We start from the raw sequence: 27,742 nt of genomic DNA, 5'->3' as shown, positions 1-27,742 counted from the left end.
GGAAAAACCATAGCCTTGACTAGACGAACCTTTGTTGGCAAAGGAATGTCTCTGCTTTTGAATATGCTATCTAGGTTGGTCATAACTTTCCTTCCAAGGAGTAAGCGTCTTTTAATTTCATGGCTGCAGTCACCATCTGTAGTGATTTTGGAGCCCAGAAAAATAAAGTCTGACACTGTTTCCACTGTTTCCCCATCTATTTCCCATGAAGTGATGGGACCGGATGCCATGATCTTCGTTTTCTGAACGTTGAGCTTTAAGCCAACTTTTTCACTCTCCACTTTCACTTTCATCAAGAGGCTTTTTAGTTCCTCTTCACTTTCTGCCATAAGGGTGGTGTCATCTGCATATCTGAGGTTATTGATATTTCTCCCGGCAATCTTGATTCCAGCTTGTGTTTTTTCCAGTGCAGCATTTCTCATGATGTACTCTGCATGTAAGTTAAATAAACAGGGTGACAATATACAGCCTTGACGAACTCCTTTTCCTATTTGGAACCAGTCTGTTGTTCCATGTCCAGTTCTAATTGTTGCTTCCTGACCTGCATACAAATTTCTCAAGAGGCAGGTCAGGTGGTCTGATATTCCCATCTCTTTCAGAATTTTCCACAGTTTATTGTGATCCACACAGTCAAAAGCTTTGGCATAGTCAATAAAGCAGAAATAGATGCTTTTCTGGAACTCTCTTGCTTTTTCCATAATCCGGCAGATGTTGGCAATTTGATCTCTGGTTCCTCTGCCTTTTCTAAAACTAGCTTGAACATCTGGAAGTTCATGGTTCACGTATTGCTGAAGCCAGGTTTGGAGAATTTTGAGCATTACTTTACTAGTGTGTGAGATGAGTGCAATTGTGCAGTAGTTTGAGCATTCTTTGGCATTGCCTTTCTTTGGGATTGGAATGAAAACTGACCTTTTCCAGTCCTGTGGCCACTGCTGAGTTTTCCAAATTTGCTGGCATATTGAGTGCAGCACTTTCCAGGATGTCTGGCTCTAGGTCAGTGATTACACTATTGTGATTTTCTGGGTCATGAAGATCTTTTTTGTACAGTTCTTCTGTGTATTCTTGCCATCTCTTCTTAATATCTTCTGCTTCTGTTAGGTCTATACCATTTCTGTCCTTTATCGAGCCCATCTTTGCATGAAATGTTCCCTTGGTATTTCTGATTTTCTTGAAGAGATCCTTAGTCTTTCCCATTTTGTTGTTTTCCTCTATTTCTTTGCATTGATCGCTGAGGAAGGCTTTCTTATCTCTTCTTGCTATTCTTTGGAACTCTGCATTCAGATGTTTATATCTTTCCTTTTCTCCTTTGCTTTTTGCTTCTCTTCTTTTCACAGCTATTTGTAAGGCCTCCCCAGATGGCCATTTTGCTTTTTTGCATTTCTTTTCCATGGGGATGGTCTTGATCCCTGTCTCCTGTACAATGTCACGAACCTCATTCCATAGTTCATCAGGCACAAAATGTACTTATAGAAATAAAACAGAATTAGAAAACTACTTAATTTCATGAGTATAATAAACTTGAATACTAAAACCAGATTAAAAAATAAAACAAAAAGTTCACAGTCTAACTCATTTTGAACTGTACAGTCAAAACCTTACATTCTGGTAATGTGGTTTCACAGAATACTAGTATTTTCATGTTATGATTAAAAATGCTTATTAAATCAACATTTTACATAGTGACAAAATTCTGGAGTCAGTAAATACATTTAAAAATTAGAATCAAGTACAAATTTTAACCATGTACAGAAAATAGCTCAGTAAAATATTAATAGTATACTAATAAGCTATTTGTACACTATTTGCATACTATTTATGTTACCATTTACTATTTGTATACTCTTCTGCATTTTTAAATGTGTCTATAATTAATGTGTACATGTTTCTTTCATAAAATTTTATTTTAAAGGAGAGCAAAATAAAATTTATATATGTATATGCGTGTGTGTGAATATGAGTGTGTGTTTGTGCGTGTATATATACATATATGATAAAGACTAGTTTAAAACTATAATATAGAATCAGCCATTAATTACTAGAGTCTGATTTTCATGAGAATGCATAAATTTTAATGTATCTCCAATAATGTCTTCCTTAAATGTTAAGGAAACCATTTTAAATATTATTTTCTAAAATCAAATTGTTATTTATATTACTTATTATCTTTCTAATTTATGAACTCACTTGTGGGGAACAACATCAATAAATTTACCACCAGGTATGAAAAGAAATCTAACACTTTATCTTTTCTTTTTCATCCTAAAGTTACCTTCAAGCTTCAAGAACATTCTCCAAGGTATAGTATTCTTGAATTTGTTGAATGACCAAGCTCCACTTACTAATATCCTTCATGGACATGAATTTGATTGTGTCCCTTTTCAGCCATCATTTTTCTGAACTGAAAATTTCTCATCTGGTCTTACTATTTTATTCCTTTGATCAGTTCCGTTAAGCTTTCAGGCTTCTCTAACTGTTTTATGGCCTTGATGGAATGTACTCAATAGAACCATGATCTCTACTCCAAGTTCAGAAACATTATTCATTCTGTTCAAAGATTTAACAAAATTATATAATCCTGTTTTTTTTAATCAATTTTTTTCAATGCTATCTCTGCCATTTGGTCGATCTTTTGAGCTGCCACTCCATACCGGACTATCTTCAAGAAATAGTTGACACAGATTCAGATATCAAGTTTCTCCCTGGACAAAAGTAATACAGGAGAGTAATTCATATTACCAGCAGAGTTTGGATTACATTTCCCCAGACATAGCTCGTTATACTTGCCGCAGCTGAAATGTATCCTCTGTTATTTTGCCTATTACAAAGTGTTCTTGCAAGATACATCCATCTCCCTGGAACAGTTTCAGAGTCATCTGCAAACTTACAGATCTGTCTCAGTGCAGTCATCATGGCCCATCTTCATCCCGAGGCCCACATCCTACCAGTAGATATAACGGGAGCCATGGGAGCCTTGTTCTGTCTTTGCTTTTTTTTTAATTCTACTTTTGGCTTAGTCCAATCTCATGCTCCCTTGCTAATCCTGTGTATCAGAGGGAAATTTTAACAACTTGAGCAAGAGCTGCAGGTGAGAGCGATTAAGTCCATTTGCATAGTGTCTAGGCCTACTTGACTCCCCACCTCCTGCCACCCCATTCTCTACCTTGACTGTTCTTCCTTACATCCAAGTCCCTCCCTCCCTTATCCTCCAGCCTTGATAACAGGTCTGTGTCTTTGCACGTGGCCTGTTAACCTTACTTTTGGCTGTTGGTTTTGGTTTTTGAATGAATGTCTTGTCTTACTCTTGTTAATTTCACTTTTCTTTTGCTACCTCCCAGATAGGTCTTCTTTTTCTTAAAGAAGTGGTTACGAATTCTCTAGGAAGCCTTGCTGCTGCTGCTGCTAAGTCGCTTCAGTCGTGTCCGACTCTGTGCGACCCCATACACGGCAGCCCAACAGGCTCCCCCGTCCCTGGGATTCTCCAGGCAAGAGTACTGGAGTGGGGTGCCATTGCCTTCTCCGCTAGGAAGCCTTACTGAGATGCAATTTCTTACATCCAACTCCAGGGTTTCTGATTCAGTAGGCAAGGGCAGCAAATCTGCATTTCTAACACGTTTACAAGTGATGCCTTGGGCTTTTCTGGTGGCTAAGATGATAAAGCATCTGCCTACAGTGCAGGAGACCTGGGCTCAATCCCTGATCCCTGGGTCAGGAAGGTCCCCTGGAGAAGGAAATGGCAACCCACTCCAGTATTCTTGCCTGGAAAATCCCATGGATGGAGGAGTCTGGTGGGCTACAGTCTGTGGGGTTGCAAAGAGTCGGACATGATGAGTGACTTCATTTTCACTTTCACAAGTGATGCCGGTGCTGCTGACCTGGAGATCAAACCTTGAGAATTATACAACGTCTAAGATTTCCGGGGATTTGTGTTTGTTTACCAGAAGCCTGCCCTGATGATCCACCTGTCTGAATGACTCATTTGGGTTGTCTTGATGGATTTTCTCCATCTAAGGTCCCTATTCCTTTCCCTCACCGCTTTCTGAGAAATACAGCACCAATTCTAATTCTGCTTCCTAAAATGATGATGGTGGTGGTGTGGTGATGGTGACAGGGACGACACGAGGGATGACGATGAGTCTCAATTTCCTCATCTCTAAAGTGGAGATAAAAATGGAAAGAAGAAGACTACCTCCCTTAGAGATTTTGGATCTATTACATGAGAAAACAGCACTTTGCACAATGCCTGGCAAATAATGTGTGCCCGATAAATGTGAGTTATGAAAACATCGATGTAGATGGTAATGGCAAAATATCATTAATTCAGCCCAATGATAGATTGATTTGTTTCTGGGGATACATAACAATGAAAAAATAGATGAGGACTCTACTCTTATGAAGACAGAATGAGGACAACGCAATAACAGATTGCAACAAGTACTACAAAGGGGGAAAAAAAAAAAAACAGGATGGTGGAACAGTGTAACTGAAAGAGGCTGCTTTAGTCCGAGTGGACAAGGAGGATGAACTCCATAAGAAGGTGATATTTGTGATATGATCTGGGTAAGGAGTAGTCACTCAAAGAGCTGAGGGAAGATAACTCCAGACACCGGAAAGTGAAAGTGAAAGTCACTCAGTCGTATCCGACTCTCTGAGACCCCATGGACTGGTCCATGGAATTCTCCAAGCCAGAATACTGGAGTGGGTGGCCTTTCCCTTCTCCAGGGGATCTCCCAACCCAGGGATCAAACCCAGGTCTCCCGCATTGCAGGCAAATTCTTTACCAGCTGAGCCACAAGGGAATTGGAAGCTGCCTCCAAATGCTTGAGGCTGAAAATTGGTTTGTTCAAGGAACAGACAGGAAGCCAGGATGGGAGGCTTAGGAAGAAAGGTAAGAAGTGATGAAGTTAGAAAATTTAACACAAGCTAAACCCCACAGCAGTTAGTAAGATGTGGTACAGAGTTTTTAGTTTAGTAAAGAAAAAAGAAAAAAAAAATTGAAGGGCCTTAAGAGTTTCAATTTCTAAGGAGGGACATAATGTATTCTGATTAATGGGTGAGAATGGGATATCCCATTGATGGAAAGACAGGATATTATAGGTCTGTTCCAGGTAACAGGTGCGAGTTGTTGGATTTATTTAGAGTGAGCAAAGTCAAGATGGAGAAAAGTACATAGATCTGAAATACATTCTGGAGGTTGAACTATTACAGATTTAATATAAGTAGGATATAAGAAAAAGAGTGTCCAAAGTTCATGATTGGATTTAATGTATTACAACACTGAGAACATATTCATTAAACCAAACTCTATTTACTTATTTTGAAAGTTTTCATGTGTATAATATATGTGAATGATAAATATTCTTTATTATCCAAAGCTAACTTAATTGTGAATATTTATTTTCTAGGTGATTTTCATTTAATAATTTACAATGCTGACATTTTCACAGTCTTTGATACATAGTAAATAATGGTAGAACACTTCTTAAGTTCCTGTAAGAAAGTCTATAATACTTCTAGCTCAGATTATTCTTAAAATCATAATAGCTAATATTTATTTAATGCTTCACATGTACTAGACCCTGGTTCATGTCCAAACCATTAGACTCTAGAGCCCACTCAAGGCAGCAGAACTCATTCATTTTCCCTCCATTCTACAACTTTGGTTCAGTGATTCTGTGTGTTAGATAAATTTTAGTGCCCTAAGTTCCACCATTCTTAGAGTCACTTCTAGAATTCTCCTCTAACACAGTTTCTTTCTCCTGGAGCTTCCCTGAAATGTCAGGAGATGGCAAGACCCATCCAACTTATAAAATCTAAATGAGACTTGCATTCTGAGTTTGCGTAATCAAGCAAAATGCATGCTAATGGCCAGATAATGATAATGATGCCACTTGTCAAATATCTGCTCCATTCTAGGCAATGTCCTGAAGCTGCATTGAACATGTATCATTTCACTCAGCGTAATCTTCATACCCTGGAGGAGGGCACGGCAACCCACTCCAGTATTCTTGCCTGGAGAATCCTATGGACAGAGGAGCCTGGCGGGCTACAGTCCACAGGGTCACAGACAGTCACACACAACTGAAGCAGTTTAGCACAAACACATACAATCTTCATAGCAGCTCTGCAGAGGAGTTGCCATTGGTCCAATGCAGAGACCACGCACAGATCCAGCACTGTGCTCTCAGTCGCTCACCCAGTAACATCATCAAGTATTATAAACTGGAGCACACTGGAAAAGCAGAGGGAAGAGCAAGATGGCGGACGAAGGCGCTGTGGCTAGAATAAAAGATGAGCTTCACCTTCATACAAATGCTCCTGATTTTAGGAGAGATGCTGATAAAAACAAAATATCCCACAAAGCATTAAGCCACAAAGAAGAAAATCATGCAGTTTACAGTGGAGATGTGAATAAACTTGCTCCTCTTTTACATGAAGGCAGTCAAGAGGAGGGGAAAGGAAAACTCACTCACTGATATCTTCTTCTGAGGCCAGAATTTATTTCTTATGAATTTATTTTGTTTCAAAAAAATCAAAGAAGGAAAATGCTCCTCCTCTCCCTCTGCCTTCCTGCGTTAAGTCTACACAGTGACCCTGTGGAATCTTAATCCCCAAGGTTATTTTACAACCTAAATTAGCATTCTAAAAGAGAAACATAATATTACATACACAATCCCCACCTCTCCCTGACTAACCATCCTTTAAGGAACACACACACACACACCCCAATCTCCAGGCTCATTTGAAATGTCTTTTGTTTTCATACACTGGAAATCAGTGATAAAGTGTTATAACCAAGAATTCAGTAGTTGGATTCACTATTTTTTGAATGTCACTAAGAACACACCAAGGGAAAATTAAATTATATAATTTAATCACCAGGGCTAATTATTTTCTTTGCTGATCCTCTAAAGCAGCAGTGGATGCAAGCTCACAAATATCACATGTATTTTTTCTTAGCAGGAGGGAAACACTGGGCTGTGATTAAAAAGGCATCATGTTGCTTCCTACAAAATGTGTAATGGGTCTGAACTGAAAGAACAAAAAAATGGCTACACCCACTAACCATAGTAAAATTCCCCTTTTAATTGGGTAGGCAGTTCCAACAGAAATGTACATAGTAAGCTGCAATTACATGTAAGCTAAATTGGTGTAGCTTTACTGCTGATAATGGGATATTCTTCTCCTAAAACACTCCTTCATCCCCCAAATACAGGAAAAAAAGTGGCTTTTAACTCTATCGTCTTGGTTAACTGCACACAACATTTCCCAAACACAAGCCTGTTAAGAGATTCTGAAGAGACCTGTACTGTGGATCCTGGTGATTAAATTATATACATTATATAAATTATGGGCACAGAATCTGAATAGAATTTTCTTCGAGAAACATACACAAACGGCCAATAATCCCACAAAAATACTCAACATTATTAGTCATGAGGCGAATTCAAACCAAACCTACAATGAGATACCATCCTGGACACAATAGGTTGGCTAGAATAAAGATGTCAGGTATTAACAAGTGTTGGTGAGGATGTAGAGAGCTAGAACTACTCATACACGGCTATGGAGAATGTAAAATAATACAGTAGCTTTGGAAAACAGCCTGGTATTTCCTCAAATGATTAAACACACAGCTGTCACACAACTAGCAATTTCACTTCTAGGCATATACTTTAGAGAATCAAAAACATAGGTTTACACAAAAACTTGTACACAAGTGTTACATAGAATTATTCATACTAGGCAAAAGTTGAAGACAACTGTAATGCACATCCACCGAGTGGATAAACAAAATGCAATCTATCTACACAAATGGAACACTATTTGACCACAGAAGAAATGGAGTACTGATGCATACGGCAAGGATGAGCCTTGAAAGTATTATGCTAAGTCTAAAAAATCAGCCACAAAACACAATGCCTTCTAGAATTTTGTTCATATTTCCAGAATAGGGAAATCTATTTCCTGGTGGCTCAGAAGGTATAGAGTCTGCCTGCAATGCAGGAGACCTGGGTTTGATCCCTGCGTCGGGAAGATCTAAAAAATCAGCCACAAAACACAATGCCTTCTAGAATTTTGTTCATATTCCCAGAATAGGGAAATCTATTTCCTGGTGGCTCAGAAGGTATAGAGTCTGCCTGCAATGCAGGAGACCTGGGTTCGATCCCTGCGTCGGGAAGATTCCCTGGAGAAGGAAATGGCAACCCACTGCAGTCTTCTTGCCTGGAGAATCCCATGGACAGAGGAGAATCCCCATGGACAAAGGAGTCTGGAAGGCCATAGTCCATGGAGTCACAAACAGTCAGACACGACTGGGCGACTAACACCGTCACTTCACTTTCATAGAGACAGAATTGTCTAGTGTGTGAATTACAATGAATGATATTCAATAAGGATGTTTCTTTAAGCATTAGGAAAGATATTATTGCATTTTAAAAACACATTTGTTGAACAAATGAATAAATAGATCAACGTACAGATAGAAACTCCAAATGCTACATCATCATCCACCATTTGAAGACTTGTGTTTTCAAGTTGGTTAATTTTTGCCCTTAGGTACACTGCATCAAGTGCTGGGGGAAGCCTCGGCCTCACAGCGTCAATTTCAGGGGCCTGGATGCTAGGCATCCTCTGGAGGCTTCTTGCTGAAACATACCAGATTGTACTAAAGATGAGTCCACACCTACGTAAAATTACTGAAATGAGTATATACCTAGATATATTAAGTATTAAATCAGAAAAACATTAGTGTGTTAGTCACTTAGTCGTGTCCAACTCTTTGTGACCCCATGGAATGTAGCCCACCAGGCTCATCTGTCCATGGGATTCTCCAGGCAATGCTGGAATGGATTGCCATTTCCTTCTCCGGATAGTATATAAGAAATATATATACACACACACACATATATATATATATAAAATATATATATACATATACATGATATTTATAATTTTTATATGTGTGTATATATCTCCTCACTGGTCTTTAAAAACTGGCAAGCACAGCTGATACTAACTCTTACTGCTGCTTAGTCACTTCAGTTGTATCTGACTGTATGCGACCCCATGAACTGCAGCCTGCCAGACTCTTCTGGCCATGGGATTCTCCAGGCAAAAATACCAGTGTTGCTATGCCCTCCTCCAGGGGATCTTCCTGAACCAGGGACTGAACCCAGGTCTCCTGCACTGCAGGCAGATTCTTTACCAATGAACCACTAGGGAAGCCCTAACTCTTGCTAACTTTAATTAAAACACTCCTGTCTAATTTAGTCCCAGTCCTTTCACAGAGCTAAGCTCCTTCCGGGGTACTGTGCACGTCTGATGGTTGGGGAAAACGTTGGCACGGAATGCCCTTTCGGGCAGCTTTTCACCACTATCAGCAGTTCTTCTTCTAAACCACAGATGGTCAATTCACCTTGCTGAGATTGTTAGGGCTAATTAAAATTATAGTCTTAGATTGCCTTTTTAATGCTCTGAATTAGTACATAGCCTTTGCCTTTCCCTCTGGGCCTCTACATCCTTCCTTATCTGTCTGAGAAAGAACAAAATTAGATCATAATCATCTCAAGGATAAATGCAAAACACCGTTCCAATTGTTTTCTCTAAAGAAAGAGGGAAGGAGAGTACAGATCTCCATGGTAGGCCTTCATATAAATATCTGTATAATAAATAAATAAACCCTACCACTCATCCAACCAGTAGTTCCACAGCCAGATGTAATTGTAGGAGTGATATCAAATTTTTTTTTTTTTTACTAACAGCCTGAATTTGCCAATTTTCTTATTCTGACACACTTATGCATGCAACAGAATTTTCTAATCATCATTTTGGATAGAACTTCTGTATAAGTTCATGACAATGGTGATCTCAAGGGAGGAAAGTGACTATAATAAATCAACACAGTGATGGGATTAAGCGGCTAATAAATGATTTTTTTAAATTTAATTCTGCCCTACTTTATGCACTTGTATTCTACTTTTGGGATATCTCTCCATGAAAAAAATCTTAACTAATTTCAATATGATCCATTTGGCAATTATCTTGTGAAGCATAATCAATATAAACTTACCCAAGGCACAGTGTTTATGACTATGATCATTAAATGCATATAGGTGAGGGAGGTCAGTGTTAATAAAGGCCAATTATGGAATGACATGAAATTTAAGAACTGCGACTTAGGCAGAAGCAATAAATTTTGAAGAACTTCATTCAACCAAAGAGTTACCACATTGCAATAAATGAATAAATATTATCTTAATATATCTTACAATAACGGCTTTCCATTCATGGCTGAGAAACTAAGCCTAAAACCCAACATGGGTAACCCACCAGTGAGTTTATAAAGGAAGTGACTGAAGACCTTAATGGAAGGTGAGTGTGCCACTTACTCTCCAAAGAGACGGATGTGTCAATTTCTGCTTGGTCAATTACACATGCTCAGAAAGTACCAGCAAATGACACATTATGTTTCAGAAAAAAAAATGTAAAATTCCCATATGTAAAAAATAAAAGGACATAAAGTCATATCAAATTTTAATTATCATGTTTCCTTCCATTACTGGACACATCTGCGAGTTGACAGGGTATGTGACAATTGACTTGCTACAAGAAACTTGAATTTATACAGCCTATCTAAGAATTTACTTAGGAAATAAGCATATGTTTTCATAGTTAATTATACATTTACTATTAAAATTGAGACAAATAAATTAAAATGACAGGATCTATAAATGTGATATCTTATACTTAGAAATTACTAAATAGATGATGATAATGAAAAAAATAAGAGATGCAGACATTAAATTTATATTGATATTAGAACTATATATAATCAATTGCATAAATGAAGAAACGGGCTTTCATTCACTGCTATTGTAAGGTAAGAGGTAGATTTTTTTTTTTTTTACACTCATGGAAATTTAAGATTGCCCATACTAACAGTGTGTAACAAATGTTGGTAATATACTTCACCATTGTAGCTTCTATGTCTATAAAACTGATCAAGGACATTTTTAACAGATATTAGTCTGGTTGTGCTGACATTACATAATACCATAGACTGGGTGGTTTAGACAACCGGAAACTTAATGTTTTCACAGTTCTGGAGGCTGGAAGTCTAAGATCAAGGTGCCAGCAGGGTTGGTTTCTGGTGAGACTTGTCTCTTTGGCTTACAGGTGATAGGGTTGGTTTCTGGTGAGACCTGTCTCTTTGGCTTACAGATGATGGCTCTTCTCTGTGTCCTCATATGGTTACTTCTCTGTGTGTGCATTCAAAGAGTGATCTGACACTTCTTTCTTTTCTAATGAAGACATCGCTTCTTTTGGATTAGGGCCCTGACTTTATGACCTCATTTACCTTAATTACTTATGTAAAGGTCTCTCTCCAAATATACTCACAGTGGGGATTAAGATGTTAACATACAGATGTAAGGGGAACATTTCAGTCTGTAACAGTGGTGTATGATAAAACCAGGAGCCCCATGAAAATCATATAAAATATTTTGTTAGAAAGTTAGACAGGGCACAGGGTTTATCTACGGTCAAGCACCTCGTTGGTTAAAGATCAAATACCTTTTTAAAGTATACATTTCTGCATTGATTCAGACAATGAATCAATTTAGACCTAAGGCAGTGTCAAACCTGTTTATTAAGGGTTGTCTTAATATATGTAGAGAAGTGTGCATGAGGGTACTGGATAGATACAAAAAAGCATGTACATATATTCAGAAATGATGATTATAGTTCTTAAGCCGGAAGTCTGGACATTTTGAAGATAAGAACTGACAGTATACCGTTCTTTAGTTCCTTTTTTAGAAAAGCTAGAGTTTAAAAATAATCATGGCGTTAGTGATTTAAACAAAATATAATCTGGCAATAGCATCCAAAGACTCTCCCTCTGTAACTGTAATCTCAAGCTTTCTCCTGTCACCATCACTTTTGAGGTTCTTTCTTTTATGAGAGCAAAGACTACCAGTTCTTCATAGCTTCAGATTCAATGTTCACATGCAACAAGGGAAAAACCTTACTGTGAAAGTGAGGAAGACAACTGAATGCATGAATCTGTAACTATATAGCAACTGCATCAAAGCCAGACCTCAAACCTTTGTGTAGCCTTTCCAAAACCCAGCACAGTGCATGTACTCAAAACAGGGCTACCAGTACTGTATTGCTGGTTATTCTTATAGGTCAGAAACATTATATAAATGGTTATTATTAACCATAAATTATTTTATTTATTTCAAACAATGATTGTCCTTAATCTTGTCTAATACAGATCTCTTCAATAGGTTTATGTATTATGGCAATTTCAAATTCCACTTTAGGATGCAAATATTTTAACTTATATTTAATGAACATTAATTCTGAAACTCCTGACAAAAACCACAGCATATTTCTTTATCTTGTATGTAAAATTATATCCTACTTGAATAATCTGTTACTTCATGCCAGTTCACATGTAAAGACAGTCTAAGAAAAGACTGAGTTGAAAGGCAAAACAAGAGTCTGATAAAATACACGTTTGGGGTTTCCCTGGTGGCTCCTACTAACGCAGGAGACACGGGTTCAATCCCTGATTGGGGAAGATCCCACATGCTGTGGAGCAACTAAGTGTGCTCTCCCCAGAGCTCCAGAGCCCGGGAGCCCCACCCATGAGCCCACGTAGTGTCCGAGAGCCCGAGCTCCCCAAGGAGAGAGGCCGCCTCGACCAGGAGCCCAGGCACTGCAACTAGAGTGTCCCCCGCGCACTGCAACGCGAGAAAGCCAGCTGAAAAAGCAAAGACCCAGCACAGCCCAAAATGAATACAGTTGTTAAAAAGAATCTTTTTTTCTTTTTAAAGAAAAATGCTTGATTAAAATGTATAAGCACATGCTTGGATTTCCTGTGGGATTTTATCTGATTAATAACTTAAAGTGAAAAGTGAAAGTGAAGTCGCTCAGTCATGTCTGACTCTTTGCAACCCCATGGACTGTAGCCCACCAGGCTCCTCCATCCATGGGATTTTCCAGGCAAGAGTACTGGAATGGGTTGCCATTTCCTTCTCCAGAGGATTTTCCCAACCCAGGGATCGAACCTAGGTCTCCCACATTGCAGGCAGATGCTTTAACCTCTGAGCCACCAGGGAAGCCCATTAGATGAATAACTTAAAATTATGCGTAAATTCTTTAAAATAATGAAAACCAAACATGAGTTAACACTGATAATGAAGTTATTTTTTTCCTTAAAAAAGTAACAAATTATATTTTCCATATGAACTCAGTCTTACAGGATGAGCTTCATTATAAATATATATACCTTGAATGATAAAATGTTACAGAAAAACCCAAATGAATTTTTTGGCCAACTCATTATCAGAAGAATCAAAAACTATATCAAATATTTTACTGTATCAACACGTATTTTAAAGCCTGAATAGAACAGATAAAACAATGTTATCAACAACCACATCACACATTACACCATGCCTTCTACAACAGTTCTAAATCATATTAAATCTGTGGGAAATCCTTAAAATGTATAGCCAGTTACCAAGAAGATTTGGGAAGGAAGTAAAAGAAAGAAGCGGGGGATAGAGGAAAAAGGAAAGAGACTCAAGACAAAAACACAGCTCTATCTATATTTAAAATTTAATAATGCATCTAATTTATATATTCAACCTGCAATTGATAATAGATTTTTAGAAACAGAATACATTCAGAATAAAGTCTAAAGGCAACCATAAAGAGAAAGACTTGGTATCTTATATAAAATTTAACCAAATCAGAACAACAGCAGATATACACATACTCAGAGCATACAAATCATTGCTATTCTTCTACATAAAGAGTTCCTGCAAATCAACAAACATGACTATTTCAGTAAATGTATAAAGACCACAAAACATGGATAGCAAGTCATAAAATATAAAATGAAAATGTCCATGAAAATCATAAAAACAATAAGGATTTAATAAAAATGCAAGTTAGAATTAACAGACAATTTGATAAATTGTTAGAGAATGGTCTCTCCTGAGGGGTAAACTCTGGTTCTGCTGGTGAGAGTATAAATTTTCTTTGACACTTTTCCTCAGGATATAAACAAATACGTGACAAAACTTGATAAAAATGGTAAGTCAGCTCAGTGCTTGCTTTTTGAAAAAATAAAACTTCAAAACAAAATAATGCTCAATAATCAAGGACTAGAGAACATACATACACGCACAGGAATGCCCAAAGGAAGATGACACAGAAGTCAAAATGTGTGCATACATACATGTGTCCATACATGTGTTTCTTGGCAAGCTTATCTTCAGAAGTCAGTATTTATAGATGTTTGATTTAAATATCAATGAAGCATTGCATGTCTAAGTAATGAATTAATTTGATTAATTAGACCATGTATTTGCACTTAGAGGTTTAGCTCAGGTCACTACAAATTCTAGCTCATTCTATAACCACATTTCTCTTATAATCAGTAAAATACAAGATAATTTCTATGGTAACCGATCTGTAATACCAGTACTTTGATGTTACAAATGCAAAAGTTGTTTCACAAAAAAACTTCCATATAAAATAAGAGTAAATTAAATTGTTGCCATTTTGAAGTTAGCTGATATTTTACTTAGAATAATGCTATCTCTAAGACCAAATAATTAAAGTTCTTTGCTTATTCTTAGTCGAATGGTTACGGTTTGATCAAAGAACAAAGAAAACATTCCCTCACCCATCGTATACATTATTACACTGTGTACAGATGAAAGCATTTTCTGAACAAACTTTAAAGCCAAATGCAAACTTTAAAGCAAAATGTATAGCCTAGTAATATTACAATATTGGTTAGCAGATATAATCAGTAGACTGTACCTTTTCATTTCTACTGAATAATTTTTAGAAAGCCTATGATTTTTCCTAGACTCTTTAAATGGTAAAAAGATTTCAGAGGAAAAAAATTCAAAGACTGATAAACAAGTTTTTCTTGTTGCTACAGGAGAAAGCAATTGAAATTCAAATATTAAAGCACTTTCCCTAAACTGCATGATTCAAATTAAGCTGGTTAAAAGAAACCGGGTAGATAACACAACATTTTGTTCGACTCAGTAGCTACCACATATGAGAATTATTTATTTGCAAGGAGACACAATGACTTTGCCTATCTCAATTTAATGAACTTATCTGTGCCTCTGACATTTATTTAGATTCTTGCTATGCAAGCTTTCTTTAGAAGTATTTGATTTTAATGGTTTATTTTCAATCTAACATTTACAGTATTTCCATCTTAATTAAACAACTTTACCAATACAACTGAGTTTAATGTCAGAAACCTAGTCATCTCAAATGACATTTAACTTTTCTGCTCAAGTACCTACTTTTTTCTACTGTTTCTCTTATTTATTTCTCCCAGATATTTTGGAACCTCTCATTTGATATTTACCACTTTTGCTTGATAATAATTTTAATAGGTTTTAGTTATATAACTGGAATAATTAGACCAAGCAGTGATATATCTGGATTTTAATCAATGAGCAAGGATTCAAAAACTGCATTCAACCCCTGTGTAACTAATCAACATAGAGCAAGGACACATATGGAGTATTGGGACTTTGCAATTTGACAGTAATAAACATAGGAAGCATTTGAATGATATTCATAGCATCATGGTGATATATTTTGAAGGGTACAAGGTAAACTCATTTCAAGTCATTCACTTACCCAAGACTGTGAGCTCTGCAGAAGCACTAATATTCTCATTTTTATATGTGACAACACAGGTGTAAGTTCCACTGTCATCGTCTGTCACATTGGAGATAAGCAAGTTACTTCCACCCAATAAAGAATACTTTTTGGACCTATAAGACAGAAGGCAATATGACATTAGAGAGCAGATTAATTTATGTTTATATAAGACAAGGTATCTAAAGGTTTAAATGAACTCCATAAAAGCTCAAATTATAAAATCCGGGGCTCTGTTTCCTGGGAGCTTGATAATAGTGCATCTATTGGTCAAAAATTCCTTCAAGGTAAGACACTCCCATTGGAAGACTGTAATCAAAGAAATGAAGCAGATTAAACTTGAAATTAGGGCTTCCCTCATAGCTCAGTTGGTAAAGAATCCTCCTGCAATGCAGGAGATCCCGGTTCAATTCCTGGGTCGGAAAGATCCGCAGGAGAAGGGATAGGCTACCCACTCCAGTATTCTTGGGCTTCCCTGTGGCTCAGTTGGTAAAGAATCCGCCTGCAATGTGGGAGACCTGGGTTCGATCCCTGGGTTGGGAAGATCCCTGGAGAAGGAAAAGGTTACCCACTCCAGTATTCTGGCCTGGAGAATTCCACGGACTGTATAGTCCATGGGGTCGCAAAGAGTCGGACACGACTGAGCAACTTTCGCTCACTCACTCAAACTTAAAATTAATGTTAGTCCTGAAAAGAAACAAGACATAATGTGGCTTGATTCTCTCATTTTTGGGTTTGAGAACTGAAGGTCCAGAGAAGTGATTCCTCCCAGTAGGGGTCCATGCCCTATGTCCTGACATCCAACTTAGTAATCTTTGTACAAAGTTACATATCATACTGCACTGTGCATGCCTGGTCATATTTGGAGAACACCTCTTCACATGCGGAAGCTGCAACCAGATTTACTGCATGCATTCATATTCTCAGAAGTGTTGTGATACCATACAATGCAGTGTTGTTATATAAAAAAATACTCCAGGCAGACGAAACTTACAGATGAACTTACTGCCTATGAACCCATTTTGCTATAAAACACGTGTTTAAAAGTACCACATCAAATCTCAAAATCAATAAAACTAATTTCTAAAATGAAAACCAATCCATTTTGATCAAAATGCTTCCAACTGTGTTTCATTCTATTAAGAGTTTTCTTTCTAACTAAGCCATAATACTAACATCTGGTAACTTGAATCCAGCCAAGTTCTGTTTTTATCTTGAATGTCTGTTTTAGCTGGGACTCTCTATACCACCTCCTTAGATTCAGATCCTCCAAAGTACTTTCTCTGAAGGCTCTGTGGGTAGGACTATCTCAAGGGCAACCCTGGCTTTCTAAATTTCCTTTTATAATTGATCTCATGGATTTTCACTCTACCCAGGTGGTGGTACAGTAGTGAAGAATCCGCCTGTCAATGTGGGAAAGGTAGGGTTCAATCCCTGGATTGGGAAGATCCTTTGGAGGATGAGTTGGCAACTCCAGTATTCTTGCTGGAAAATCCCATGGACAGAGGAGCCTGGCAGGCTACAGTCCATGGGGTCACAAAGAGTAGAATGTGACTTAGCAACTAAACAATAAAAAATGTCTTTCATGTTCTAATGCCAAGAATGTGAAAAGACTATTCAATTATCATCTAAACCCCTAGTATTAATAGATACTTATATCAAAGTGAAACAGGAGCACATACTTCATGAAAGTCTTGGAAATTTATCATACCTGAGTTGGATGACTTCCTCTCCTCGTAGCCAGGTAAAACTTGGGGGAGGATAGCCAGAAACACAGCACTCCAAGATAGCATCCTTTCCTTCGATGGCTACTACATTTGATGGCCTTTGCAGAAAATACAGCTGCCTGTGCAGTCCCGGATCTATGGGAGAAAACACAAGATCACATCTGTTATGATATTGAAAAGAAAAATGATATAGCTGGAACCATTTTTTTTAACAAAATGCTGTGAAGAAGAGGAAGGAAAGAAAAATGGAAAGATGAAGATGAAATTTATAAAATAGACTCCTAGAAGTGTTTTTCCATGTTTAGTTTCTAAGATTACGATATTAAAATATTCTTGGCTGCTGATAACACCATGGTAAAGGCAAAGGTAAAAAGCTTGAGACTACAAGTCACTCATGCAGGCTACAGGTCCTGTTGACTGATTGTCATTAAAGAACATGACAGTATCAGTAACTTTCCTAAACATCATCACCCGAAGCTCTTTGTTGTTTTCAGTTTGCCTGCCACGAATATCTATTCCAGGCTTCCCTGGTAGCTCAGTGGTAAAGAATCCACCTGCCAATGCAGGAGACATGGGTTTGATCCCTGGGCTGGAAAGATCTGCTGAAGAAGGAAATGGCAACCCATTCCAGTATTCTTGCCTAGAAAACTCCATGGACAGAAGGAGCTTGGAGGACTACAGTCCATAGGGTTGCAAAAGAGTCAGACACAACTTAGTGACTTAATAACAACAACAAAAATATCCATTCCACTTCAATCTGCTTTGTTTATTGCTTCTGTGGCTTGAGATATAAGATTAAAAATAATACGTTCAGTTCAGTTCAGTTGCTCAGTCGTGTCTGACTCTTTGTGACCCCATGAATTGCAGCATGCCAGGCCTCCCTGTCCATCACCAACTCCCAGAGTTCACTCAAACTCACATCCATCAAGTCAATGATGCCATCCAGCCATCTCATCCTCTGTCGTCCCCTTCTCCTCCTGCCCCCAATCCCTCCCAGCATCAGAGTCTTTTCCAATGAGTCCAGTCTTTTCCAGTGAGTCAACTCTTCGCATGAGGTGGCCAAAGTACTGGAGTTTCAGCTTTAGCATCATTCCTTCCAAAGAAATCCCAGGGCTGATCTCCTTCAGAATGGACTGGTTGGATCTCCTTGCAGTCCAAGGGACTCTCAAGAGTCTTCTCCAACACCACAGTTCAAAAGCATCAATTCTTTGGTGCTCAGCTTTCTTCACAGTCCAACTCCCACATCCATACATGAGCACTGGAAAAACCATAGCCTTGACTAGATGGACCTTTGTTGGCAAAGTAATGTCTCTGCTTTTCAATATGCTATCTAGGTTGGACATAACTTTCCTTCCAAGGAGTAAGCGTCTTTTCATTTCATGGCGGCAATCACCATCTTCAGTGATTTTGGAGCCCCCCCCAAAAAAAGTCTGACACTGTTTCCACTGTTTCCCCATCTATTTGCCATGAAGTGATGGGACCAGATGCCATGATCTTCGTTTTCTGAATGTTGAGCTTTAAGCCAACTTTTTCACTCTCCTCTTTCACTTTCATCAAGAGACTTTTTAGTTCCTCTTCACTTTCTGCCAGAAGGGTGGTGTCATCTGCATATCTGAGGTGATTGATATTTCTCCTGGCAATCTTGATTCCAGCTTGTGCTTCTTCCAGCCCAGCGTTTCTCATGATGTACTCTGCATATAAGTTAAGTAAGTAGGGTGACAATATATAGCCTTGACGTACTCCTTTTCCTGTTTGGAACCAGTCTGTTGTTCCATGTCCAACTCTAACTGTTGCTTCCTGACCTGCATATAGGTTTCTCAAGAGGCAGGTTAGGTAGTCTGGTATTCCCATCTCTTTCAGAATTTTCCACAGTTTACTGCGATCCACACAGTCAAAGGCTTTGGCATAGTCAATAAAGCAGAAATAGATGTTTTTCTGGAACTCTCTTGCTTTTCCATGATCCAGCAGATGTTGGCAATTTGATCTCTGGGTCCTCTGCCTTTTCTAAAACCAGCTTGAACATCTGGAAGTTCACGGTTCACGTACTGTTGAAGCTTGGCTTGGAGAATTTTGAGCATTACTTTACCAGCGTGTGAGATGAGTGCAATTGTGCAGTAGTTTGAGCATTCCTTGGCATTGCCTTTCTTTGGGATTGGAACGAAAACTGACCTTTTCCAGTCCTGTGGCCACTGCTGAGTTTTCCAAATTTGCTGGCATATTGAGTGCAGCACTTTCACAGCATCATCTTTCAGGATTTGGAATAGCTCAACTGGAATTCCATCACCTCCACTAGCTTTATTTGTAGTGATGCTTTCTAAGGCCCACTTGACTTCACATTCCAGGATGTCTGGCTCTAGGTCAGTGATCACACCATCGTGATTATCTGGATCTTGAAGATCTTTTTTGTACAGTTCTTCTGTGTATTCTTGCCATCTCTTCTTAATATCTTCTTCTTCTGTTAGGTCCATACCATTTCTGTCCTATATCGAGCCCATCTTTGCATGAAATGTTCCCTTGGTATCTCTAATTTTCTTGAAGAGATCTCTAGTCTTTCCCATTCTGTTGTTTTCCTCTATTTCTTTGCATTGATCGCTGAGGAAGGCTTTCTTATCTCTTCTTGCTATTCTTTGGAACTCTGCATTCAGATGCTTATATCTTTCCTTTTCTCGTTAGAACTTTGTTAAACAAGTACCACAGAAGATACTGAGAAATATCTGTTGTCTTCAAGACCAAACAAAGTTACACTAAAGTTTGTTTGTTTGTTGTTATAACAATAAGTTTAGCTGTTTCTAACCCTTCTGTTTATTCCTAACAGCTTTCCAAAGAATGTGTTTGTCGCTAGGGCTGAGAGTTTGGACAAGTGAGGAGCATACTCGTTTATCACCCACCCTCCTGTTGTTCTGTCTGTACGACATTATTCATTGCTACCAGCAGGCAACTGAAATGGTGTCTTTTTTTACTGAGGTATCATTGTTTTACAAGGTTATGTCTGTTCCTGCTGTATGAATTGAACCACCTGTATGTATACATATATCCCCTCCCTCATGAACCAACCCCCACCCCCGAACCCTTTTAAGACCACAGGGCACTGAGCTGAGCTCCCTGCTCTTGGTGACAGCAGGTTCCCACTGGCTGTTTTGCACATGGCAGTGCCCACATGTCGATTCCCACCTCCCAGTTCATCGCCCACCCTGCGGCCGCTGTCCATTCTCTACCTCTGCCCTGCAAATAGGTTCAACTGCATGACTCTCTAGATTCCACATATATGGGTTAATAGACAATATTTGTTTTTCTCTTTCAGGCTTATATCACTCTGTATGAAAGACTCTAGGTCAACTAACATCTCCACTAATGTCTCAATATTTCTTTTTATGGCTGAGCAATATTCCACTGGATATGTGCACTCCATTTTCAACCTAAAGACTCATTCTATTCAGACTCATTTGATCCAAAAATTGCTAAGATGATATACCAAGTGAAATAATCATATATATATATATAAAGTCCTAAGCACAAGGTTCAAGACTGTCATGAAAGAGCTCTGTGAGAGTTACGAGCTCCTCTTTCACCTACCAAATAAATTCCCCTCCTAACACCTGGGACACACCAACAGCATTATTACCAGAAGGTGGACTTGGAGGAAATCTTCCCAGTCATGTAATATCCTCTGATCTGACCCGTTAAGTAAATTTCTATTTCTTTAATATGAAAAACTGTATTTCCAGGTCTCCATTAAAACCCACATTTCTCTATGAAGGCTTAATTGTGGCTGTTTACAAATTAATGAATTAAATAGAATTAGCATATAATCTTTCATTTTGCCAACCCAAAGCAAAATGTTGAAGCAAAGAAAATGAGGCAATGACATCTTCAAAGCCAAGACTGGGGTGACAAGGAAATGTCAAAGGATGTTAGATTTAAATAGGTTGTACTGGGGGTCATGGATTCCCAGGTGGCTAAGTGGTAAAGAATCCTCTTGCCAAGGCATGAGTGACAAGAGACTCGGGTTCGATCCCTGAGTTGAGAAGATCCCCTAGAGGAGGAAGTGGCAACCCAGTCCAGTATTCCTGCTGGGAAAATCCCACGGCCAGAGGAGCCTGGAGGGCGACAGTTCGTGGGGGGGGGGGGGGTGGGGGTTGCAAAGAGACACAACTGAGCATGCGCAAACGCACTGCGGGCCGCCGGTGATCAGGAAGAAGTGAGGTGGGAAGAGGTCTGCGACACATGTCAACATTGCTGTTAATTTCCCTTGACTGGACCCAACTCCACATGAGCTGATCGCAGATGAATAAAAGAACACCAACTCCCTTGTTAATAACTGGGAGAATAATTGTCATCTAAAATAGTCTTTTCGTGAAGAAAGAGAAATTCACACTTTCTCAGTCTTCTCACATCTGTTTCTGCTTGATACAGCAACAAAAATAAATACTCTTCACAATGAAAATATTGAAAGAATTTTCAAAATGTGTTAATCTTTATTAAACCAATATTCTGGATAAAATGTCGCAGTTGTTTTTCAAAATTGCTGGTGGTTTGTTTAATAATCCTGCTTGAAAGTGAATTTTCAAATCAAATGAAAATGTTTTGAAGGAGAATGTTGCTTAAAAATAAAACCCCTGATGTGGAGAAAAGGGAACTCTCCTACATTGTTGGTGAGAATGTAAATTGGTATACCCACTATGGAAAACAGTAGGAAGGTTTCTGAAAAAACGAAAAACAGACTTGTTATATGATCCAGCAATCCCACTCCTGGGCATATATCCAGACAAAACTATAATTCAAAAAGATGCGTGCCATCCCATGTACACAGCAGCATCGTTCACAATGGCCAAGACATGGAAACAAACTAAATGTTCAACAACAGATGAATGGAAGAGGATGGGTACAAACAGAAAACGGTAGGAATCCTCCTCGGCCATAAAAACGAGATTTTTTACTTTATCTTAAAATATTGGCATCACTGGGCTCAGTGCCACAAAATCACCATCTGCTATTTTTAGGTGGAGCACATATATTCTAGGCTTCCCTGGTGGCTCAGTGGTAAAAATCCACCTGCAATGCAGAAGACACAGGTTCGATCCCTGGGTTGAGAAGATCCCCTGGAGTAGGATATGGCAGCCCACTCCAGTGTTCTTGCCTGGAGAATCCCATGGACAGAGGAGCTGGGTGGGCTACAGTCCATGGGGTCACAAGAGAGTAGGGTATGACTTAGCAACCAAACAACAACAAATACATTCTAAATTACTCCAACCTCATGTGTTATATGTGTAACCCTTACATGTGACAATGTGTCACATATGACAATCTGTTACCTATGACAACGTGTCACATATGACGATCTCATTCATGTCGTATGTGTTACCCTTCATACATATAGAAATGTCAGTCTTTAGCAGAGAAGTTTGGTTTCCTTTTCCCAAAGATGTTTCCCTGTAATTACCGAATCTGATAAATTCTAAGATTATGGAAGTACTCCTCAAAGCTAAAACAGAAACAGTCTTTAATAGTAAATAGTTCATATGTCTCACAACATTGTGATAGATTAAATATGATCACAAACTGTTTAAGCTCCTCCAGTCCAGAGTTGAGGGTACATTTGCTATGGTTTAAATCTGGCCTGACCCTATATCTTGCCTTGACTATTTGTCTGTGTTGGGAATTAAATTGATGAGCTCTGAACACAAGGCCTCAGGGGGCCTCACAAGTTTCTGCCATGGCTCTTTCTGAACAACTATACTGCTCTTTCCGACTGGAGGATGAGAAGGCACGCAGAGGAAGACTGAGTTTTCCAGCCAAACACCAACACCGGCTAATAGACATGTGAGTGAGGCCATCTTAAACCTTCCACCTTCGTCAAAGGTGTCTGAGTGAATCAAAGTGAAATGAGCAGAGGAACAGCTGAAACCCCAGAATTATAAGACATAATAATGGAAGTTACTACATTTTGGAGTGGTTTGTTATATAGCAGTAGATAACTAAAACACACACATGAAAACAAAACAAAAACTCAGCAATTTGAAATATCAAGTAACCTTTTGAGTGGTTGCTGTTTTTATTTTGACTTTTGTTTTCTGGTTTTTATTTGTTTTGTTTTCAGTATTAGGGTGATTCTGGCTATTTAAAGAGACACGATTAAACTTGCTGCTGCTGCTGCTAAGTCACTTCAGTCGTGTCCAACTCTGTGTGACCCCATAGACAGCAGCCCACCAGGCTCCCCCGTCCCTGGGATTCTCCAGGCGAGAACCCTGGAGTGGGTTGCCATTTCCTTCTCCAATGCATGAAAGTGAAAAGGGAAAGGGGAAGATGCTCAGTCATGTCCAACTCTTAGTGACCCCATGGACTGCAGCCTACCAGGCTCCTCCGTCCACGGGATTTTCCAGGCAAGAGTACTGGAGTGGGGTGCTATCGCCTTTGTACCCCTTATTTTTTTCCTTTAAATTATTATTTTTTTTAGAACATCAAGAAAATGTATTTAAGTTTTAAAGTGGGAAGAAAGGAGATCCAGTTGCCAAGGTTATCTTTGTGTGGTAAAACTGTGGGTGGTTATTCTTTCCATCTTTGGATTTTTCTGAGTTCTAAAATTTTTTTTTTATTAAGAACAATTTTTAGAGTAAGGAGTTATTTGAAACTCTGGTGTTGCAAAGTGGTTGAAAATTACATGAGGAACAAAGAAATTATAAAAGCTAATGACTAAAGCACAAAGCAAATACTTAAGAGAAAATGAAAATTCTCCTTCCAGGCTCAATAATGATATAGATGAGAAAGCCCTGAGCAGAGTGAACTTAAAATTCTAGGTCATGACTTTTGTTGACTAAATAGATTTTAATTGAGCTATGATGGAATTAGTAATTATTCATAAAATTATTTTTGTCCTTGCTACATGGGTATAGATTATTCAGACCCAAATGGAGTTATTCAGCTAATGGAATATGAAAAAAATCTAGTAGATTAAAAAAACATGATTTCACAAGGAAATGGCATATAATACCAGTCTGGAACATTCTATCTCATAAATTGGTGATATGTACACAAATGATCATTCTGTTTTTACTCTTCAAACTGACATATGTTTCACGTAATTTCATGTACGTATAATATGTTTTAAATTTAAGAATAGGAAGGAAATGCAAGGGTGAATTCGAGAAAACATATTTCACAATAGCTTTCAATCAAATCAGAAAAAAACACTGATTTTTCTCCTAATGTAAATTTTTATATTAAAAAATTCAAAAGCAGACCTTTTGCATATGATACCCATGGAAGTGAGTGCACACATGTCACAACTGTGTTTTCTAAATGGATTGTAAGCAGTCACAATTTGCCTGAACTAAAATCCAGTTTATCTTTTTCCTGTTGGGAGGCAAATGTTAGCCTGATTCTCTGATCTGATCTCATTGTCATGCTGGTGGAGGTGCAGCTAATCCTCCTCAGAGACCAACAGGGTGGCACAGAAATAAAAAGAGAACAGTCATTACAGTGATACAGATCTTTGACACACAGAGATTGCATTAAATTGTAGAAACATCGTATGGCAACATGCTGCTTTTACTTAGGCCTTTCTTCCTTTTTTCCTTCCTCCTCCCTTCCTTCCTTCCTTTCTTTATAACTTTCTAAAAAGAAAAAACTGGCCTACTGTGTCTTAACCTAGTATCTGAGTTAGAGAGGACTGTAGATACAATCATCAGGAAAATGAATAATAATGTAAACAATGGATCTCAAACTCTCTGGTCCCAGGAAACCATTTGCATTCTTACAAATTATGGAGGCAACCAAAGAGCTTCTGTGTACAGAGGTTATAGCTCTAAACAGTTACAATACTAAAAATCAAAACAGATGAAAATATTTATTTGTTAACTATTTATTCAAATCTCACCAGAAGCAGTATATTTAAAAACAAAAAACAAAAAAAAAAACACCTCTCTAAAGTAAAATTGAGAAGAGTGGTAGTACTTTATATTTCTGTACATGTATAATGAGTGGCTTAAAGGAAAATGACTAGATTATTCTGTTACTTTCTGCATTTACTTTGTTTTGATATGTAGATTTGGCTGAATTACATGCCAATAATATGACCTCAAATAGATGTGTAGTTGGAAGAGGGAGGTGTATTTTTAACAGCCTTTTCAGAGAACTGCAGATTTTATCCTTTAAGACGGCAAAAAAACTCAATAGTTTCCTGAAAGTTGTAATGTGAAATCTGACATCGTATCAATAAACATTCTGTGCTATGTTATATAAAAATCCATCAGTCTACCTTGCATTTTGAACATATTTTTGCCCATGCTTGATTCTGTCACATCAATCAATGGTCATTTGGAATGGTACAATGAATTAGACAGATCTTCCAAATGTTGACACATTTCATTATACAGTATCACAAAATCTCATTTGTTACTATCACAACCAATCCCATTAGAAAGGTCTTTTAACGTTGCAAAGCTGTCAAGATCCCAGTGGCAGATACAAGATTTCCAAATTTCTAATTTTAACCTAAAAGCTTGAATTTCATAGTTGGCAGCAAATGCTGTTTTCCTCGCACTGACTGACTCACTTCGCTCATTTTTGAGAAAATGTCTAACTAGTACTCAAATCTGAATAGCTACAGTTTTCCTGTTGATTGTCCTTTCAAGTAAAAATGATGTTCTGAAAAAAAAAAAAGAAGTAGCTAATTCATCTTGAATCTCAAATGATCACGTAAGTGTTTACTCCTCAAAGAAAACTGTGTACTTTGATAATCTTGAGTACATTTCCCATCTTGACATCCAGAATATTAAAAAGGCATGCATTTAAGAATTAAAAATTAATAAAATTCATAATTTTTACTACTTCAAAGACATTCTCAGTCACTAAAATAAAAAAAAAAACCCAAACATATTAGGATTATTATTAAAAAAGGTTAGACCTTAAAGATCTTCTAACCCCATCTTGAGAAACGCCAGGGATTCACAGACCATACTTTGAAGAACTGACAAAGCTACAGTCCGAATAAATCACCCAGTTTTCTTAGATGTTCCAGAAGCCCATTTCCTTTCAACATGGGGATAATTTTGCACCTTTCAAGTAGAAGTAGGAATAAGTTAAATATACCCCTTTCCTCCTCCCCTTCTTCCCCATCCATCATCAACCATCAGTTAGGGAAGAATGCAAAACTTAAGAATCTCCTATCACTGCTAACTTGCTATTGTAAGTCAAAAAGCATCTTGAAACATATAACCTGACATATTTAACTTACACTTCACATATTCAGAAAGAAGAACTCAACCATTTTCAGAGCACATGCCCTAAAGAGACACAGAGAAAGTGCGCTAGTGAAAGTGAAGAGAGTATTTCCCATTTAAAGTATTTCCCAAAACAAAATAGGTTTTTACACAGGCTTCTATTAGCCTTTATATTGGCCAAATTTATTGAATCTGTTTGGCAAGCTAGAAGCTAGGTTTGACTCTCATCATTCACAGGTTTTCCCAAATGCCTTGGGGTCACATAATTTTGTGTTCCTTCATGATCCATGACCAGGTTGAATATATAAATTATGCAACCTGGGATATGTTTCAGAATGAAAGGTGACTCTATAATTATTATAGGACATCGGGTATGACCAACACTACCCAGGGCAAACTGGAAAGCATCCTTACCCTATAATGACAATGATTTATTTATTTTTCATAATGAGGCCATTTTCCTAAACTACTCTTTAGGAATATTGACACTAAGCTTACATGGCAGAATCTAAACAATAACTGAGGCACAGAGAAAATTAATGATGGACTGTTGATATCTGTCAGCAAGAAAAAAAAAACCCGGCTTTTACAACTTAATGACTGTCTTCCTCAGAATTACTACTCCTTGCTTTTAATTGTTATGCTTTCTGAATGTAAAACCTCCCCCCTCCCACCATTGTATACTCTTGTTTTCCTTATTAAATTCTTGCTTCACTGGAAAGTAAAACACTTTTCCAGCTGGAAATAAAAGGGCACTGCAGGCTATCATAGGATATTCGCTTTGATTTCTTCCCAGGCATAAGAGTTACAAATTGATTTAACTTCACAGAGCTAGTTTCCTGTGTCTATATCCTCAGTTTCAAGCTCACTTACTGTCCACCTGCTGGCTCCTTAGCCATCCCCCAAATAGTTCTGTTTCAGGAAATTCAGCAGCCACTATGTGTTTTCAAACGTAAGTAAGTGCCCTAAAATGTGTGTGCATTTGTGATCACTCAGTCAGCTCCAACTCTTCGCAACCTCATGCACTGTAGCCTGCCAGACTCCTCTGTCCATGGGATCTTCCAGGCAAGAGTACTGGAGTGGGTTGCC

General features: G+C 38.1%; 1 protein-coding gene across 11 annotated transcripts in view; it reads right to left on the bottom strand.

Annotated features, from left to right (window-relative positions):
* Window positions 1–27,742, bottom strand: part of DCC (DCC netrin 1 receptor) — a 1,416,568-nt gene that overhangs the window by 671,905 nt on the left and 716,921 nt on the right. For all 11 annotated transcript variants that reach the window (XM_055559274.1, XM_055559275.1, XM_055559276.1 and 8 more), the window contains 2 exons: window positions 17,420–17,570; window positions 15,688–15,824 (listed from right to left, as the gene is read on the bottom strand). In XM_055559274.1, the coding sequence (XP_055415249.1) occupies window positions 15,688–15,824; window positions 17,420–17,570 (288 nt within the window). The remainder of the gene's footprint in view (window positions 1–15,687; window positions 15,825–17,419; window positions 17,571–27,742) is intronic.

Source organism: Bubalus kerabau, chromosome 21, assembly GCF_029407905.1.
Source record: "Bubalus kerabau isolate K-KA32 ecotype Philippines breed swamp buffalo chromosome 21, PCC_UOA_SB_1v2, whole genome shotgun sequence".
In the NCBI taxonomy this organism is placed as follows: domain Eukaryota; kingdom Metazoa; phylum Chordata; class Mammalia; order Artiodactyla; family Bovidae; genus Bubalus; species Bubalus kerabau.
Note: the sequence above shows the minus strand (reverse complement) of the source record. Positions and strands in the feature narration are given on the sequence as shown.